The sequence below is a fragment of the Juglans microcarpa x Juglans regia genome, chromosome 4S (assembly GCF_004785595.1).
Source record: "Juglans microcarpa x Juglans regia isolate MS1-56 chromosome 4S, Jm3101_v1.0, whole genome shotgun sequence".
NCBI classification, from domain to species: domain Eukaryota; kingdom Viridiplantae; phylum Streptophyta; class Magnoliopsida; order Fagales; family Juglandaceae; genus Juglans; species Juglans microcarpa x Juglans regia.
Window position 1 is genome coordinate 25148401 of NC_054601.1, and position 16118 is coordinate 25164518.

At 33.4% G+C, this 16118-nt stretch overlaps 1 protein-coding gene and 1 pseudogene across 1 annotated transcript; one reads left to right on the forward strand and one right to left on the reverse strand.

The window, feature by feature from the left end:
• Nucleotides 1-8257: 8257 nt before the first annotated feature.
• Nucleotides 8258-9079, reverse strand: LOC121262204. Its single transcript, XM_041164604.1, has 2 exons — nt 8830-9079; nt 8258-8610 (listed from the first exon to the last, which is right to left on the reverse strand). Exons 1-2 carry the CDS (start codon nt 9077-9079, stop codon nt 8258-8260), a joined length of 603 nt encoding a protein of 200 aa, XP_041020538.1.
• Nucleotides 9080-10682: 1603 nt separating this feature from the next.
• On the forward strand, nt 10683-14728 carry LOC121262205 (annotated as a pseudogene).
• The last annotated feature ends 1390 nt before the right edge of the window (nt 14729-16118 follow it).

The following is a 16118-nucleotide window of genomic DNA, read 5'->3' on the forward strand; positions in this document are numbered from 1 at the left end:
TCCTATCTTAAGGGAAAGAGATGAGTGTACACGATCTCTTCTTCCAGTCCCAAATCTTTTGATTTTCTTTTGGCTTCTGAACTCCCATCTATGTTTTCTTCTTTTTCCTTTGTTTTCTATTTTTATTTTTATGGGCTAACGTGGCATGCCGATTCCCCCACGGTTTTGTGGGTCAGTTGCCTGTGGTAAAGCTGTTTTCTCTATCCCTCCCCCTTCCTTTTCCTTCCTCTTCACAATAAAAGAAGAAAGAAAAAGAATTATGTAAAATTCAATTTTTTTCTACTGATGAATTTTTTGAGTTATTAAGTCTTGGTTAAGAGTATCGCTACATGTATTTAAAGTACTTTTACCTACACTTTTACTTTTAAAAATCACTTTGTTAGTTTTTTTTTTTAAATTTAAATTTTGAATTTCAAATTTCGTGATTTTCAGCATATCAATAACTAATATAATTGACTTCTAAGAAAGAGGAAGAAGGCTGGCTACGTAGAGAAGTAAGTTTTCTTTTTTATAAATTTTTCTTAAGTACATTTAACATTTTCCCTTGGTTAAAATGCATTTCCTTCTCCTATTCTCCAATGCCGAACAAAACTTGGGATATTTTTTTCAAGAGTAAGGTTATAATCGAGCTGAGCCGAGCTTGAGCTCGAGATTTTTATTTAATCTTTGTTCAAGCTTGAGTCGAGCCTAGCTCGAGCTCGGCTAGATTTTTTTATTATTTATTTTTGAATAAGATTTAATAATTAGTAAATTAGATAAATAAAAAAAATATAATGTTAAATTTGTACAACTAACAAGTAGAACCTTTGTTGAATTATAAGATTTTAAAAATTTATAAATAATTAATATGTAACTAGTTGATATTTATCCATAATAATAATATATTATATGTCTACATAAATTATTAATGCATATACATAATATGATAGCATATATCTATTTCATATATGGTTCTCACATATTAGTATATGAAATTATTAAATCTTATCGACTAATTATTGTACAAATTATAAAATATAGCTATGAAACATATTCAATATATCAGCATAAGTAATTAAGTTACATATTATATATTTAATTATAAAAGTGTTGTGCTTATATTATTAGCTAATACATATATATCTGCCTATTTACATAGGTCTATGTATATAATTATCAATATATGAATGAGTTTTAATCGAGTCAAGCTAACAAGTCGACTCGGGTATAAACAAGCAGGTCTTAGTTGAGTCGAGTCAAGTCGAGTTTAGTTAGATATGTGTCATTTACTAACCGAGCGGGTATCTGCTTTCATAGGCAAGTTTCTTTTTTTACGAGTCGAGTTCGATTTGAGTTTAACCGGATGAATATTGAACGAGCTATCGAATAGACTGGTTCATTTACAGCTATAATCAAGAGCCATATTCATAACCTGAACAAAACAAATTGAAAGATTTGTTCTTAATAAAAATGAGAGAATTTATTTAACATCTTCCCAACATTTTTTAATATGATATTGAATCATTGACCTATAAGTAGAACATAATAAATAATTTTTAATTATTAAATACCATATCTCATATGAGATGATAGAAGAATGAAAATCGTAAAAAAGATGGTGGGTAACAATCTATATGGTAGATCGCCCATTCAACTCCAACAAAGTCATCAGAGTGTGAAGTGTAATTTTCCTTAAAAGGTATTATTTGTATAACTTGAATTATCCATACATACAACATTGATAACCCTTTGCCACAGCGAAAACACATGGATAAGGAATTGTTTAGAAAATATTAATAAATAAAATTATTTTTAAAAAATAATTTTTTTTCTAATTTTTTCTGAAATCATAATAATTAATTACTCAATTAATAATTACAATAATAGTAATAATAAGAGAGAGAATTTAAGTTAATAATAATAATAATAATAATAATTAAAAAAAAACACACACTAAAATCACGGCAGGGAGGTAGGCAGACAGATATGGTACCATGAACCTAAAAACTCTGTCGTGTTTCTCACGTGTACTCTACCCCTCTGTCTCTCTTTACCATATCCAATCAGAGTTTTGCTATGTACAAGTAAGATTGCGTACTAATCTGCATACTAATATTATTGCCTTCATATTCTAAATTCAGATTAGCATTGTTTTCAATAAAATCTACTTTCTGACCAATCATACTGAATGGGTGCACGTATTAGTGCGCATAATCGCTTACAATTATATTTTTCTATCCAATTATCCATTAATTCCATTCCCAAGTTCCAAACAAATAAACATTTCTTTCAGCGTTTTCCCAATCTAATTTCCCAATCTAAAAAATTACATAAAAATAAATATATAAATTGATATGATTTGATGTTATACGTTAGATTGTAAAATTATTTTTATCATAAAGTAGATCTAATGAATCTCATGAAGTCATGTCAATTTATGAGTTTACTTTTGTGTAATTTCTTTGTGACTATAACAATTTTCTATATATAATATTACTTCATTCATATTAGGGAACAGATTACTAATCCAAATAATACTACTACTGTTAATCATGTTTAAATGTTGTATTATTCTAGTTCAACCAATACAGTCCACAATTATGGACACTGCAAAATCTAGAGTTTTTTTTCAATCCATGATCTAGGATTTGGATTTTTTTAGATTTAGATTGAAAAAAAGTGAACAAATCTTGAATTTTAAAAGAGAATAATTCCATTATTTTTCTAAAGAAAATGCCATTATTTTTTAGATTTAGATTGAAAAAAAGTGAACAAATCTTGAATTTTAAAAGAGAATAATTCCATTAAAAGAACAAATCTTGGATATTTATTCTTCCTAAAACTATATAATATTACGCTTATGGATTAGGTGAGGACACATAAAAAGCCTTTTGAGCTAAACAATGCCAACCCTTTTTCTCAAAAACTAAAGAATTTGGAAAATAATTTACACATAATATTTTTTACAATACTTTATTCAACTATATTTTAAATAAAAGGTATTTTTGTAAAATATCTTATAAAAATAATATTATTTTATAAAAATACTCTCATTTTATAATATTACTAGGCAGGAGTAACATGCAAAGCACGTTTGCCTAGTTTTATGAAATTGTTATTTGTAAAAAATAATATATATTTTATAAAAATGATTGATTTCACTTAATAATTTAAGGCATAGTAGAGAAAATAAAAACATTAGTTCAAAATATCATACAATCCAATACATGTTTATAACATCCATAATTTTAGCAAAACTTCCTGCGATAAATTTAATAAAAGTCTAACAAAAACAGTAGTTCAAAATATGTGTCATTTGATGTTTGTACCATGATTCATCATTTTGTGTCAAAGATATATACTGTGGTTGGGAAATGCTTTGGTTTTTGCAATAATAACAAAGGAAGCTATCATTGTAATCATGAGTAGTTCTTTTTTTACAGTCAATACATGACATGTAAAAATATAACTGGCGCAAGTCAACCACCATTATCTTTGGCTTTATCCAAAATTTCATTTTCCACATTATATTAAAAACACATTTTTAGATGAAGTGATTGTATAAATATTTTAATTTGTTAGTAACAATAAGATTTTACTTCCATTAATTACAAACTTTTTATCAACTCAACGACATCAGAATTCTTACTAACAAATTCTTCCTATACCATCACTGATAAAAATGATTCATTATTAATCCAATGAAATGGTGCTAGGTAGCCGAGAAACATGACATTTTAATTTGTATTTTGAGTTGAGAAATGCTTTCTTTACTTAAAGAAAACATACAGAAAACTTACCCTTAAACCCCTCACTTGATATAGCAAACGGAAAGTGGAAACCTGAAATGTCTAACCTACCCTTAGGTTGCGTTTCAATGTTGACCTGACTGGAATTGAGTTGAGATGAAAGTTAAAATTTGAATAAAATATTATTTTTTAATATTATTATTATTTTAGAATTTGAAAAAATTGAATTATTTATTATATTTTGTGTTGAAATTTAAGAAAATTATAATAATTAAATAAAATAAATTGAGATGAGTTTAGATCCAAACTGGCCAGTCCTCAAGTGTCTAATTTTATATTTTCAAATGCATCTTTCGCTTTCGAAGCCTGAAGTCTAAAATACAACAACTGGAAAAACCAAAGATCTAAGCAGCATCCAACATCTTGATCCAAAAATATCAGTGTCCAGTCTGCAATTTCTGTACCTTCTGTTTGTCAAACCAGTTCCTACTAGATTTTTATATCCAATGGATTTTTATAACAAAAACAACTTATGTACACAACCACTTTCTAAAGAACAAAATTTACAGAAACTAAGAATTCTTTTTACAGAAGATGAAGTAGTAGTTGGCAGCTTTAGTTTAATTCGACTTGTAGCTTAATATGCATTTACAGAAGAGTGAGAAGAGCACCCTGTGGAAGTGGTGCATACCTAATTCATTCTTCAGACATCTCATCCGAATCATCATAGGAGGGATTCTCCTCAGTTATGTTATAGCTATGGCACTCCCAATATCTCTCATGTCCCAGTTTTAACCTTACTTCAGCCCACCATTGCAGGCAACTGTGCATCTGCCCGTAAAAGCTCAGCCATACGCAGCACCACCACTCCATGCATGCACCACCATCCACACACAGCTGCATTGCCGTAAATAATGTACGCAACCTGCACCACCACGACCAACTCTTCCTCTATTTTGCTATTACAAAACAGAGCATCGAAAGTTTTTCCATACTCCGAGCCACTGCCCAGCCACTACGATGCAGCCCTCTGAACATCCACCGTGCAACAGCAGCGCCACCTCCTGCACATCACCACTGGCCACCAGCCTCGAGCAAACCGAGAGGAAGAAAACTTTCACATGTCCTCTCTTCCATCGTCCAACTACACATGCAGGCTGCCCATGATGAGCCCAGAGAGTTGGAGCAAGAGAGGTATATTTCTACTTCGTTTCGAAGCGTTTTTCTTTTATTATTATTTTCTTGACTCTTTTGCTTCCTTCCTTTCTTCCTTCCTTCAACAGTACTAATTCTAGAGGATAAATTTATACTGAATTAAGAAAACTCGGAGATAAATTTGGTCATTTTCTCTTTGCGACTTTCGATCCTTGAAATCAGCAATATTGGCGGTGTGGATCTGAAAGGGAACAGGTAGAGAGAGGCTTAAACGATGCCCTCAAATGAGGATTTGGGCCGTCAGATCAAGCATATGATGGAGTGCAAGCCATTGCTGGAGGCAGAGGTGAAGATGCTCTGCGATCAGGCGAGGGCGATTCTACTTAACGGGAAAAACAAGACTTAAATGCTTGCCGTTAACTTTAACAAGCGAAAAAAAAACGTTAAAATAAGAATTTCCGTCTGATAGACACTTTATATATATAAAGAGATTATGTAAGAGCACTAGTAGTGGGCTAGCTAAAATCAAATTTTAGCCAAAGAATAACTAAAGTGTAAAATAAAGTATAGTAATGGACTAGCTAAATGTACAGTAATTTTAGCTTTAGATGAATTGGCTGGCTAAATTTATTGAGCCAAATGAGGCTAGTCAAATATTACTTTTGACTAAAATATTCATTCCCGCTGCTTATCTCTCCCGCGCAGTAGAAGAAAAAGAGAAACGAATTTTGGACAACTCTTCCAAAAATGTAGCTTGAAGAAAACCCAGGGACACTTGAGAAAGAAAAGAAAGGCTTGCGCAGCAACAAGACGTCTTCAATTTGTTGAAAAGCCAACCCAATCTTCAACCCAGGTAAGGAAGGAAAAAGTCATTTTCGGTGCTGTTGTGATAATCTTCAACCCAGCTAAACTTTATTTCAGTTTTTTTATTTCAGTATTCACCGAAGATTTTTTTTTCCATAGCCAAGATGCAATACTGCATTTTTTACTCACCCAAGAATTTTTTTATTTCAATTCTTTTGCATGTGCCTTCTATGTGTTTGTGAAAATGCTCCATAGTTTTAAATATGTGGGAAACTTCTTCTAGAGTAGACCTTTGTGATGCTTCACTTCACCTACTCCTCTCCCCTGCACAAGGGAAGGGATTTATTGGCCTCCCCATGAACATAATTTTGTACATCCTTAGTATATATTTATACCTGACCTGCGCTGAAGTGAAGCATCACAAAGGTCCAATGTATATTTACAACTTTCATCAATTCCTTGATCATCTAAGTTGAGATGTTATTATATCTTGAAGTCTGTTTGTTGCGAAATCTGCAAGCATGTTGGGTTTTTTGGTAAACATTCCAGAGGAATGTTGGTGAAATCAGATCTTTCTCCTCTTGTCTACCTCTTAAAACCTCCTTCAAGTTAACATATCAAGCATGAGCCAAGGCTAAATATCACAACTTGCTTTCTCGATCACAACATATGATTCTCGAAGCACAAAAGTTTTGATCCTGTTTAGCCACATTATTATTCACTCTTTCCTTAGATATGATTTTAAAAGAAGAAAACTTCAAATTATTAAATGAAAAACATTATACCCAAATTAAGTTGGTAATTTTCATTTCAAATTACTAGTGTTTTGGTTTACAACACGTGCCTTTAATAATTCATACACATAGCACACGTCTTCAAGTAGTTTGTTCTAAAAGAGATGTAAAAGATTTGTGAGATTGATTAAATGACTTAGATAAGTAGTATTACATTTACTTAAGTTGTAAATTTTATCAATTCTCACATCTCTTGTTAGGAATGGATCCATCCACTCACCATGATGCCTACTTCTTAAATCTTTTAAACAACAATGACTTTTTGATGAGTGCCATAACTGAGATTAATGGATCTCAACTCTCTCCACCCCGAGTTGAAATTATTAAGGTTGAACCGAGTGGACGAAAATCACAACGAGGTAATAATTTTACTAACGAGGAAGATTTGATGCTTGTTGAGGGATGGCTTGAAATTTCATTAGATGCGGTGCAAGGAAAAGATCAAAAGCATACAATGCTATGGAAAAGAATTCATAAATATTTTGAGGAAAACAAGAAATTTGACTCTTTACATAACCATTCATCTTTAATGAATCGGTGGTTGATGATTCAACAAGCGGTAAATAAGTTTTGTAGTTACTTGGCACAAGTCGAGGGAATACATCCAAGTGGTTTTAACGAGCAAGACAAGGTATGTTCTCCACCTTTTATTTCAACTTTTTAACATGCTAGTAATTTATTAAAATACTTGATCTTATGAAGTAACCATGGTGCTTTATGTATGTAGATTGGCAAGGCAAAGGTCATGTTCCTAGAGTTAGAGAAGAAAAATTTTAACTTTGATCATTGTTGGCGGGTGTTGAGATTCCATCCAAAGTGGGTGAAACTATGGAAATAGTGAAGCCGAAGAAAAAACCAAGTTCGAATGGTTCGACACCAAATTCAATAAATTTAGGCGAAGATGAGAATTTTCATGCAGTATTTTCAAATTTGGATCAACCAATTGGCCGTAAAGCAGAAAAAGAGAAACGAAAGAGAAAAGAAATGACGGAGTCCGATTCTCTCGTGGTACTAAATGAGATGAAAGAAATTAGAAAGAGTAAAATCGTACTTATGCAAAAAGCACGTGATCATGACAATAAGATGTTATGTCTTAGACAATCGGAAGTGAGTCTTAGACAATCGGAAGTGAGCCTTAGGGAAGAAGAAGTGCGTATTCAGAAAAAGAAGGTGCTACTTGAGCAGGAGAAATTACGGAATGAAGAAAAGAAAGAAGATGAAAGAATTATAGCATTAAATACAAGTACCATGCCTCCAATGCTACAACAATACTATCTTCAACGACAAATGGAAATACTTGCAAGTCGTACTAGGAAAAACTAACTATTATGTATTTTATAGAGTAATATTTTATTTATGATTTGAACTTATGAGTGTTTTATGTTTGTTGCATTTTTTTACTCTAATGTTGGTTATGTATTTTATGGAGTAATGTTTTATTTTTGACTTGTTGGTTATGTTTTATGGAGGAAGGTGCTACTTGATACAACCATAGAACAAGAACCATATACTCTCATACAACCATAAGAACCATAAACTCTAATACAACTATAGAATAAGAATCATAAACTCTAATACAACCATAGACTCTAATACAACCATAGACATACAACCATAGACTTGAACTCATTATGAGGCACTATATTGTTGCCATAAGTGCTCGACGAGATCTGCTTGAAGTTGACAATGGATTTTCCTATCCCTAAGCGCATGATGGCGTTGAATGAACTCGCTAAATTTAAGTGTAGGGCCAGTTGACACTAAATCATGTAAGCTTTATGCCAACTGTTCATATTCAAACTCTTCTTCTTCGTTGTCAGCATGTTCATCTTTAATGATTATATTATGTAAAATTACGTATGCAATCATAATATCATTGAGCGTTTCAATGTGAAAAAACCTTGCAGGTCCACGAATTATAGCAAATCGTGCTTGAAGCACACCAAAAGCAAGCTCCACATCCTTCCTTGCAGACTCTTGAGCTGCAGCAAAGTATTTTTTCTTGTTTCCTTGGGGAGCTGAGATGGTCTTAACAAATATTGTCCATTGTGGATAAATTTCATCAGCAAGATAGTATCTCATTGCATAGTTATGACAATTAATAGTGTAATTAACAGTCGGAGTAAGCCCTTGAGCAAGGTTAGAAAATATAAATGATCGATCAAGCACATTTATATCATTATGAGATCCCGGTAATCCAAAAAAAGCATGCCAAATCCATAGATCGTAAGAAGCCACTGCTTCTAAAATAATTCTTGGTTTGTGGATATGACTAGAGTACATACCATGCCAGGCAGTTGGGCAATTCTTCCACTTCCAGTGCATACAATTGATGCTCCTTAACATACCTGAAAATCCACGTTTTTCACCAACTGCGAGCAGTCTAGCAATGTCATCATTGTTGGGTTTCCTTAAGTACTCTTCAGAAAAAATTGAAACAACTGCTTTAACAAACATTTTTAGGCTTCTTAATGCCGTAGTCTCTCCAATATTCAAATATCCATCCATAAAATCAGCCGTGACACCATATGCAAACATCCTCAAAGCAGCTGTTATTTTTTGAAGGGAAGAAAAACCAAGGCTTCCAGAATTACTCATCTTTGGACAAAATAAGGTTCATGGGCTTCTACCGCAGCTTGGATACGAAGAAATAGAGAACGACTCATTCGAAACCTCCTTTGAAAATATTTGTGAGGATAGATTGGAGGATCAGCAAAATAGTCACGAAAAAAATTTTGGTGGGCTTGCAATCAATCGCGCCTTATGAATTTACGTGATTTTTTAGAAGAACCACGTGAGCTTGATCCTTCTTTTTCCACAAGTTGTCTCGCTATCTCAAATTTTTCGTCAGAATCTGAATCGATAAGTGTCATTTTGTGAAAAAGTGAACGATCCATTGAGAGGAAGTGAAAAGAAAAGGTTTCACAGGGACACTTGAGTTGAAGTGAATGAAATTGTTGATGAAATGTTATGTTTTATAGTGGAAGAATATAGCCGTTGGAAAATTATATCTGTTAGAAAATATAGCCGTTGGAGAAATATAGCCGTTAAAAAATATAGCCGTTAAAGAAATTCAAATTACAATTAGAATTAAATTAAATAAAAAGTTCAAAATTAATATTTTAATAGAATAGTGAAAGATTTATTGAGCCTATTATTTGACATTGCTGAAAAGTGGCTAGTTAAATTTGTAAAAATAAATTTCTTAATCAAATTTTAGTTAAAATTTATTGAGTCCATTATTAATACTCTAATATAATATATTATGTAATGAGCCATATGTATATCATTACTCAAATTTTTTTCTCACAACACAAAACTCCCCACTTCCCAAAGACCCCTTCAGGAAAGTGACATTTCTAGATCGCCATCAATAACCCACCTTGAAAATTGGGGCGTGAAAGAGAGATTGAGGGCATCTTGGCAAGTCCATCAATCCCAATGTCACGTTAACAAAGAAAAAAAATGAAAAATTTTATTAATAAAATAAATTAAGATTAAAATTTAAAGTTAAATAAAATATTATTATAAAATATATTTTTAATATTATTTTTATTTTAAGATTTAAAAATATTGAATTATTTATTTTATTTTATGTAAGAATTTGATAAAATTAATGATAAATAAAATGAGATAAATTAAAAAGATTTATAAAAACAAGAAGCGCAACGTCACTCTCTAACTTGTATTGTCAAAAACCTCAAAACCCCCATGCACCTTGGTCCTTCTTCATCATTTTTCCACAACCAAATGTCCCCACACTCCCATCATTTTCAGCAAGAGAAGCATGAAAAAAAAGTAAAGAAACTACTGATAAATAACTTACAACAAAAAATAAAGGAAAAGAAAGAAATATAGTATGTCTATCTCCTACTTCATACTCATGATTTTACATCACTGGTCAATGTTCTTCGAGCTTATCCAACCACGTAGTCTATGTTTCTAGTATATAAGATTTTAATACAGAGAAAAACGTTCTTTTCACCGCGACCCTCTGTTGTTGTTGGTTGACATTGATTTGGGACTTGAAAGCGCCATCTTTTCATGTCCATTGACAGTGATTGTTGATACATCATTGGGCTTGTTCATGTCCTCTTTTTGAGCGTTATTTCCATTCTCTTGTCTTCTATTTCAACTTTTCTCAAGCACTGTGTTGAAGAAATACTAGACTTGTGGTCAGAGAAGGAGCGTGTGTTTAATAATGGGGTCTTTGGGGGATGAAATTGCGAAAAAGAAGGCAATGTGGCTCTATCCAAAGGTTTTGGGATTCAATCCTTCCGAGAGATGGGGGCATTCTGCTTGCTGTTCTCGTGGGGTTGTTTACGTGTTTGGGGTTTGTATAATTTACTTTATGAAGTACTTTAATGCTCCAAGGATAACTTTTTTCTTCTCTTATTGTGGTTTTTGAGGCTTCTCATGGTTTCACTTTTTTGAAAAATGCTGCCTTAAAATGCAGAAATCGTTTCCTTTAGGCAGTTGTTCCGTTATAACCAGTAGCATTTTTTTATTATTATGTTTATTTGATGTTATTTTCATTTGGATGCTTGCTTGTACCCTCTTCTTTAGTTTTGCAACAAAGTTATCATTGACTTAAGGAGACACACACTTTCTTCATTGGAGACTGCTTCTTCCTAAATTTATCTTCTTTTTGTCTTGTTGGAGAGAATTAACTGAATTCTCCTGGATTTTTGTTTCTCTAATTAGTAGGATAGTTAAGTGGTAGGATGGGTTTCTTGAAATAGGGAATATTTTTTTCCATTTGCTTTTCTTTTAGCCTTCCATTTCCTTTCATCTAATTGTTTCCCCCTTCTTTAGTATCTTTTCCTGAAAATTTTGTAGTGCTTGCACATAAAATGAGATAAGTTGCGTTTCTGACAATTTTTCTGGTTTTGAGATAATAAGTAGTGCATAACAAAAGTTTGATGTTCTGGTTTGAAAAATTTATTCAGATGTTGAATACCGCTCTTACACTTTTCCTACTGATGATACTCAAATACTTCAATTTCTTTCTAACTTTTCCTTCTTTCTTCCAATTTTTTCTAGAGAATGAATGCTTTTAAAAAGATGTTTAGATTACAAGAGAGGTTTTACTCGCTGAATTACATGATTGCCTTAAATACACTACTATAATTTTTCTTTTGAGTTGATCAATCTTTCCCAAAGAGTTCCTCTGGTGGTGTCTGTGTTTAGCACCAAACAAAAATGGTTAGGGGTACCTGTCAAAAGGATTGTGTGGTTCAAGCTTCTTCCACTCTAATGAGGTATGATAATTTCTCTTTCTGAAAAAGGCAGGGGTGGTGAGAGGTGGAAGGGAAGATATGGATGAAGCACTTCAGGTTTCAGCCTTTAGACTTTTGTCTTGAAGAATGTCTCTGTGTTGCTTTTTCTCTGATGTTCAATTTGATGCGCCTTCTGAGGGAGAAACATGTCCTCTACATTCAGCTATACTCTCTGGATCATTTAAAAAATAGAAAATCCATGGTTTACTTGGCCTCTACGAGCTTAAACACCTTTATGTTTGACAAAGCAGAAATCAAAATTTTATGTTTCTGTCTGCAAGATATAATTTACTGAAATTGATGTTATTCGGCTATATTAACTAACTAATATAGTTAGATCCTTTAGAACTACATTTTACTGTAATGCAATATTCGTTCCCATTGGTATCTCAAAATTGATCTCTTCTCTTTGACTGACCGTTTCAGGGATGTTGTGGGGGCTTGCATTTCAGTGACGTCCTTAAGCTGCATCTGGATTCAATGGTTTGGAACACTCTTGTAACCACAGGTCAAGGACCTGCCCAAGAGACAGCCACAGTGCTATTCTTGTGGGGCACAAGATGATAGTGTTTGGTGGTACAAATGCTTCTAAGAAGGTGAATGATCTTCATGTGTTAGATCTTAAATCCTACGAGTGGATATGACCTGAATGGAGAAGGACTCCACCATCCCCCCGACACGCTTATTGGAGATGATAAGGTGGTTATATTTGGGGGTAGTGGAGAAGGAGAAGCAAACTACTTGAATGATTTACATGTTCTAGACCTCTAGACTATGAAATGGACTTGTCCTGAGGTGAAGGGTGATGTACCTGTTCCTAGGGATAGTCACAATGCGGTTTCATTTGGTAACAAGTTTTTTGTTTATGGTGGAGACCGTGGTGATTGTTATCATGGTGATGTAGATATTCTTGATATGGAGACGCTGACTTGGTTAAGGGTATAGGCATCTGCTCACTATTTGCCCCATATTTTCAGCACTGCACTGATGGAAATATATATTGGTTGAAATACATGCAAGAATTCTCATGATCGCTTCTTCTTCTTTTTTTTTCCCCCACCAATTGGCAATTTAAGGGTCCTCACCTGGTGTTAGAGCAGGTCATGCTGCGGTGAATGTTGGGACAAAGGTAAGTCATGTTACTAAATACTAACACATTACAGCATAAGAGTAAGGAGCATATAGACCCTGCAAAGTCTTGAGTTCTTTCCATCTATTTTCACATTGTTATGGAAGTGGGGCTCTACATTATCTGCAGTTAATTCCAAGATTTTCATTTATGGATGATGATTACTCACCTATTTTGTTGGAGGATGGTTTTTGATTTTGCATTGTATTGGATAGATTGGCAGCATTAACAGAGAGATTTGAAACCTCGTCAGTTTCTAAAAAGACAGAAGTCCATGTGCTCTTCATGATTTGCAGGTCTATGTCGTTGGAGGGGTGGGAGGCAAACATTCTTGCAATGATGTTTGGGTCCTAGATGTGAGTACTTGTTCATGGACTCAGCTTGACATATGTGGCCAGCAACCACAAGGACGCTTTTCTCATGCAGCTATTCTTACAGACTCAGACATTGCCATATATGGAGGGTAAGTTCTCACATCATACTTTTTAGCTTATTGTTTATGCATAGTATCCTCAAAGTCCAGAGTCTCATTTGCAGGTGTGGGCAGGATGAGCGTCCTCTCAACGAGTTTTTAGTCTTGCAACTTGGGGCAGAGCACCCCAATGGCTGATACAACATTTCGATGTGCAACATTTTTGGAAACCATTGGAATCAAGAGGAGAAATTTCCGAAGAGAAGCAGAAAATAATCAGGTACAAAACTTTCCATGGATTTTCAAGATTTTATATCTTCTCTATAATACTTTTATTAAAATGGAAAATTATACTTTGGAGCAGAAAAATGCGCTCATCAGGAACAATAAAACATTAATAAAGAAAGCTCTTGAATCAGAATCAGAGACAAAAGAATGTTTTGGCTTTAGTTCAGGTTGGTTTTGAAAATCAATATATCTTTGCCTCAGGTAGGCGTGGAGATTGATGATAGAGTTTCTTCATTATCATTTAGGTATGTTGCATCCAAAGAGAAGAAGAACTGCCACGTCAAAGTCGTCGGAGGCTGAATTGGAACAAGAAAAGCATTCTCTTTCACTTTCTCAGCATTCGTCTTCCTCGCAATCTGATCAAGAACAGGCCTCACTTAAGAAATTGAATGATTCCATCTCAATCTCTCAAGGATTTCATTTGTTTAAGCAAATTCCAACCAATTATCAATCTAAGCTAGAAACATAGCCCAAAGAACTCAGCATGATATTCAATTTCTAGGAGAACATCAAAACCAGCTAAAATTGGAACAATGTCTTCATGTTGTTCCTACAGACAGACAAGGAGACCAATATTCAGAAGTAGAGCAGAAATCATTGGGACGAAGGCCTGCTCAAACCCTGATAAGAAATGGTTTTACCATGATCTCTTTTAACGCATTGTCAATTTTCACCGACTTGTTTTATGCTTCTACCATTTCCGTTTGATCATGCCATTGAATTTTGCTTTTTACGCCTTAGATTGTTGCTGAGGTCCGAGGTAAAGTTGATGGAGCCTTCAATTCTGGTCTCCTGATGACGGCAACTATTGGTGGGAAAATTTTTAGATGGGTATTGTTTGCACCGGTAAGTGTCGAAAACTTCAACTTCAAGTTCCAAATGGTAATCTTATGGAGAGTATCTGAGCCCTTTATGCAACTGAACTCATTAACCAGGCACCTATAGCTGTCTCAAGAGGGACAATTCTTGCACAAGATCCTTCACCTATGTCAAGCCAGATTGCAGTTGATCAACCCTACCTGCAAAACTTGAATCATTCAGGATCCTTCAAGTCGTTGCAGCAGGCAATGAAACATTCCACCCCAGATTTCGGTCGCAGTTTCAAGCAAGCTGAAGTGGTTCGACAATATCCAGTCTAGGGCTGTAATCTAACTGAGCCAAGCCGGTTTTTGGCTTGCCGAGTTCGGCTCGATTCAAAATACTCGAGCTCAAGCTCGAAATTTTTTTTTATTCTTTGTTCGAGCTCAACTCGATAAACTAAACACTTAACTCGAGCTCAAGCTTGTCCCACAAACAAGTTCGAGTCGAGCCGAGCTCAAATTTTGGATTTTTTTATTTTTTGAATAAGATTTAATAATTAATAAATAAATAAAATAAAAAATGTAATTTTGAATTTATACAACTAACAAGTAGAACTTCTATTGAATTATAAAATTTTATAAAATTTATAAATAATTAATATCTAACTAGTTGATATTTATCCAAAATAACAATATATTATATGCCTACATATATTATTAATACATACACTTAATATGATAGCATATATCTACATATATGGTTTCCACATACTAGTATATTAAATTATTAAATTTTATCGACTAATTATTATACAAATTATAAAATATACTTATGAAGTATATTCACTATATAGACATAAGTAATTAAATTACATATTATATATTTAATTATAAAAGTGGTATGCGTATATTATTAGTTACTACATATATATATGTGTGTATATATAGAGGTGTATGTATATATTTATCAATATATGACTGAGTTTTAATCGAGTCGACTCGAGCATAAACGAGCGAGTCTTAACGAGCCTTAGCCGAGCCGAGTCGAGTTTTGTCGGATATATGTCATTTACAATTTGAGCGGGTATCTGCTTTCACGAACGAGCTTTTTTTTTCACGAGTCGAGTTTGATTCGAATTTAACTGAGCAGACTATCGAACAAACTGATTCATTTATAGCCCTAATCCACATTAGAGCTGCTCCGTCTTCAACCAAAGAGCCGAAGCTAAGAAGTGATCTCCAAGGTGTGGTTCTGACACTTGGAGGGCCTGGAAGTGGCCATGGCAGATCATAAACACACATGAATTCCGCATTAGGATGGATATTTGATCCTTGTAATTGAATAGAATTTGTAACTCGCATGTTCTCTTTCTGTTTTTTATTTTATTTTTTTTATTTTTTGGTTTGATTAGTTATTATTGGTTTTACTTTCTGGTTTTCGGAGTTAGGTAAGTTAGTTGATCCCCTCAACATCCAAACATACTCTTAAGCAACATTTGTGAGTTGTCGATTTATTCATCGGGTGATGCTAACTTATCCCCGAAGTGCTTTCAAATTGTCTTTTAGTGTATTTTAGTTATATTTTTAAATGTTAAAAAAATACATTTATTCAATAGTGATAACTTTTTTTAAACATTTAAAAAAATAAAAATACACTAATGGCATTTTGAGGGACAAATATAGTAAATAACAATATATAAAGACATTCTATTATTTGGTTAATTACCTA

What these genes read in the sequence shown, in the direction of transcription:
- LOC121262204 (XM_041164604.1), bottom strand. Translation starts at nt 9,079, where the DNA reads ATGAGTAATTCTGGAAGCCTTGGTTTTTCTTCCCTTCAAAAAATAACA. An exon ending in TGAAAAACGTGGATTTTCAG is followed by an intron (nt 8,611 to 8,829) that starts GTATGTTAAGGA and finishes ACCTTGCTCAAG; the next exon opens with GGCTTACTCCGACTGTTAAT.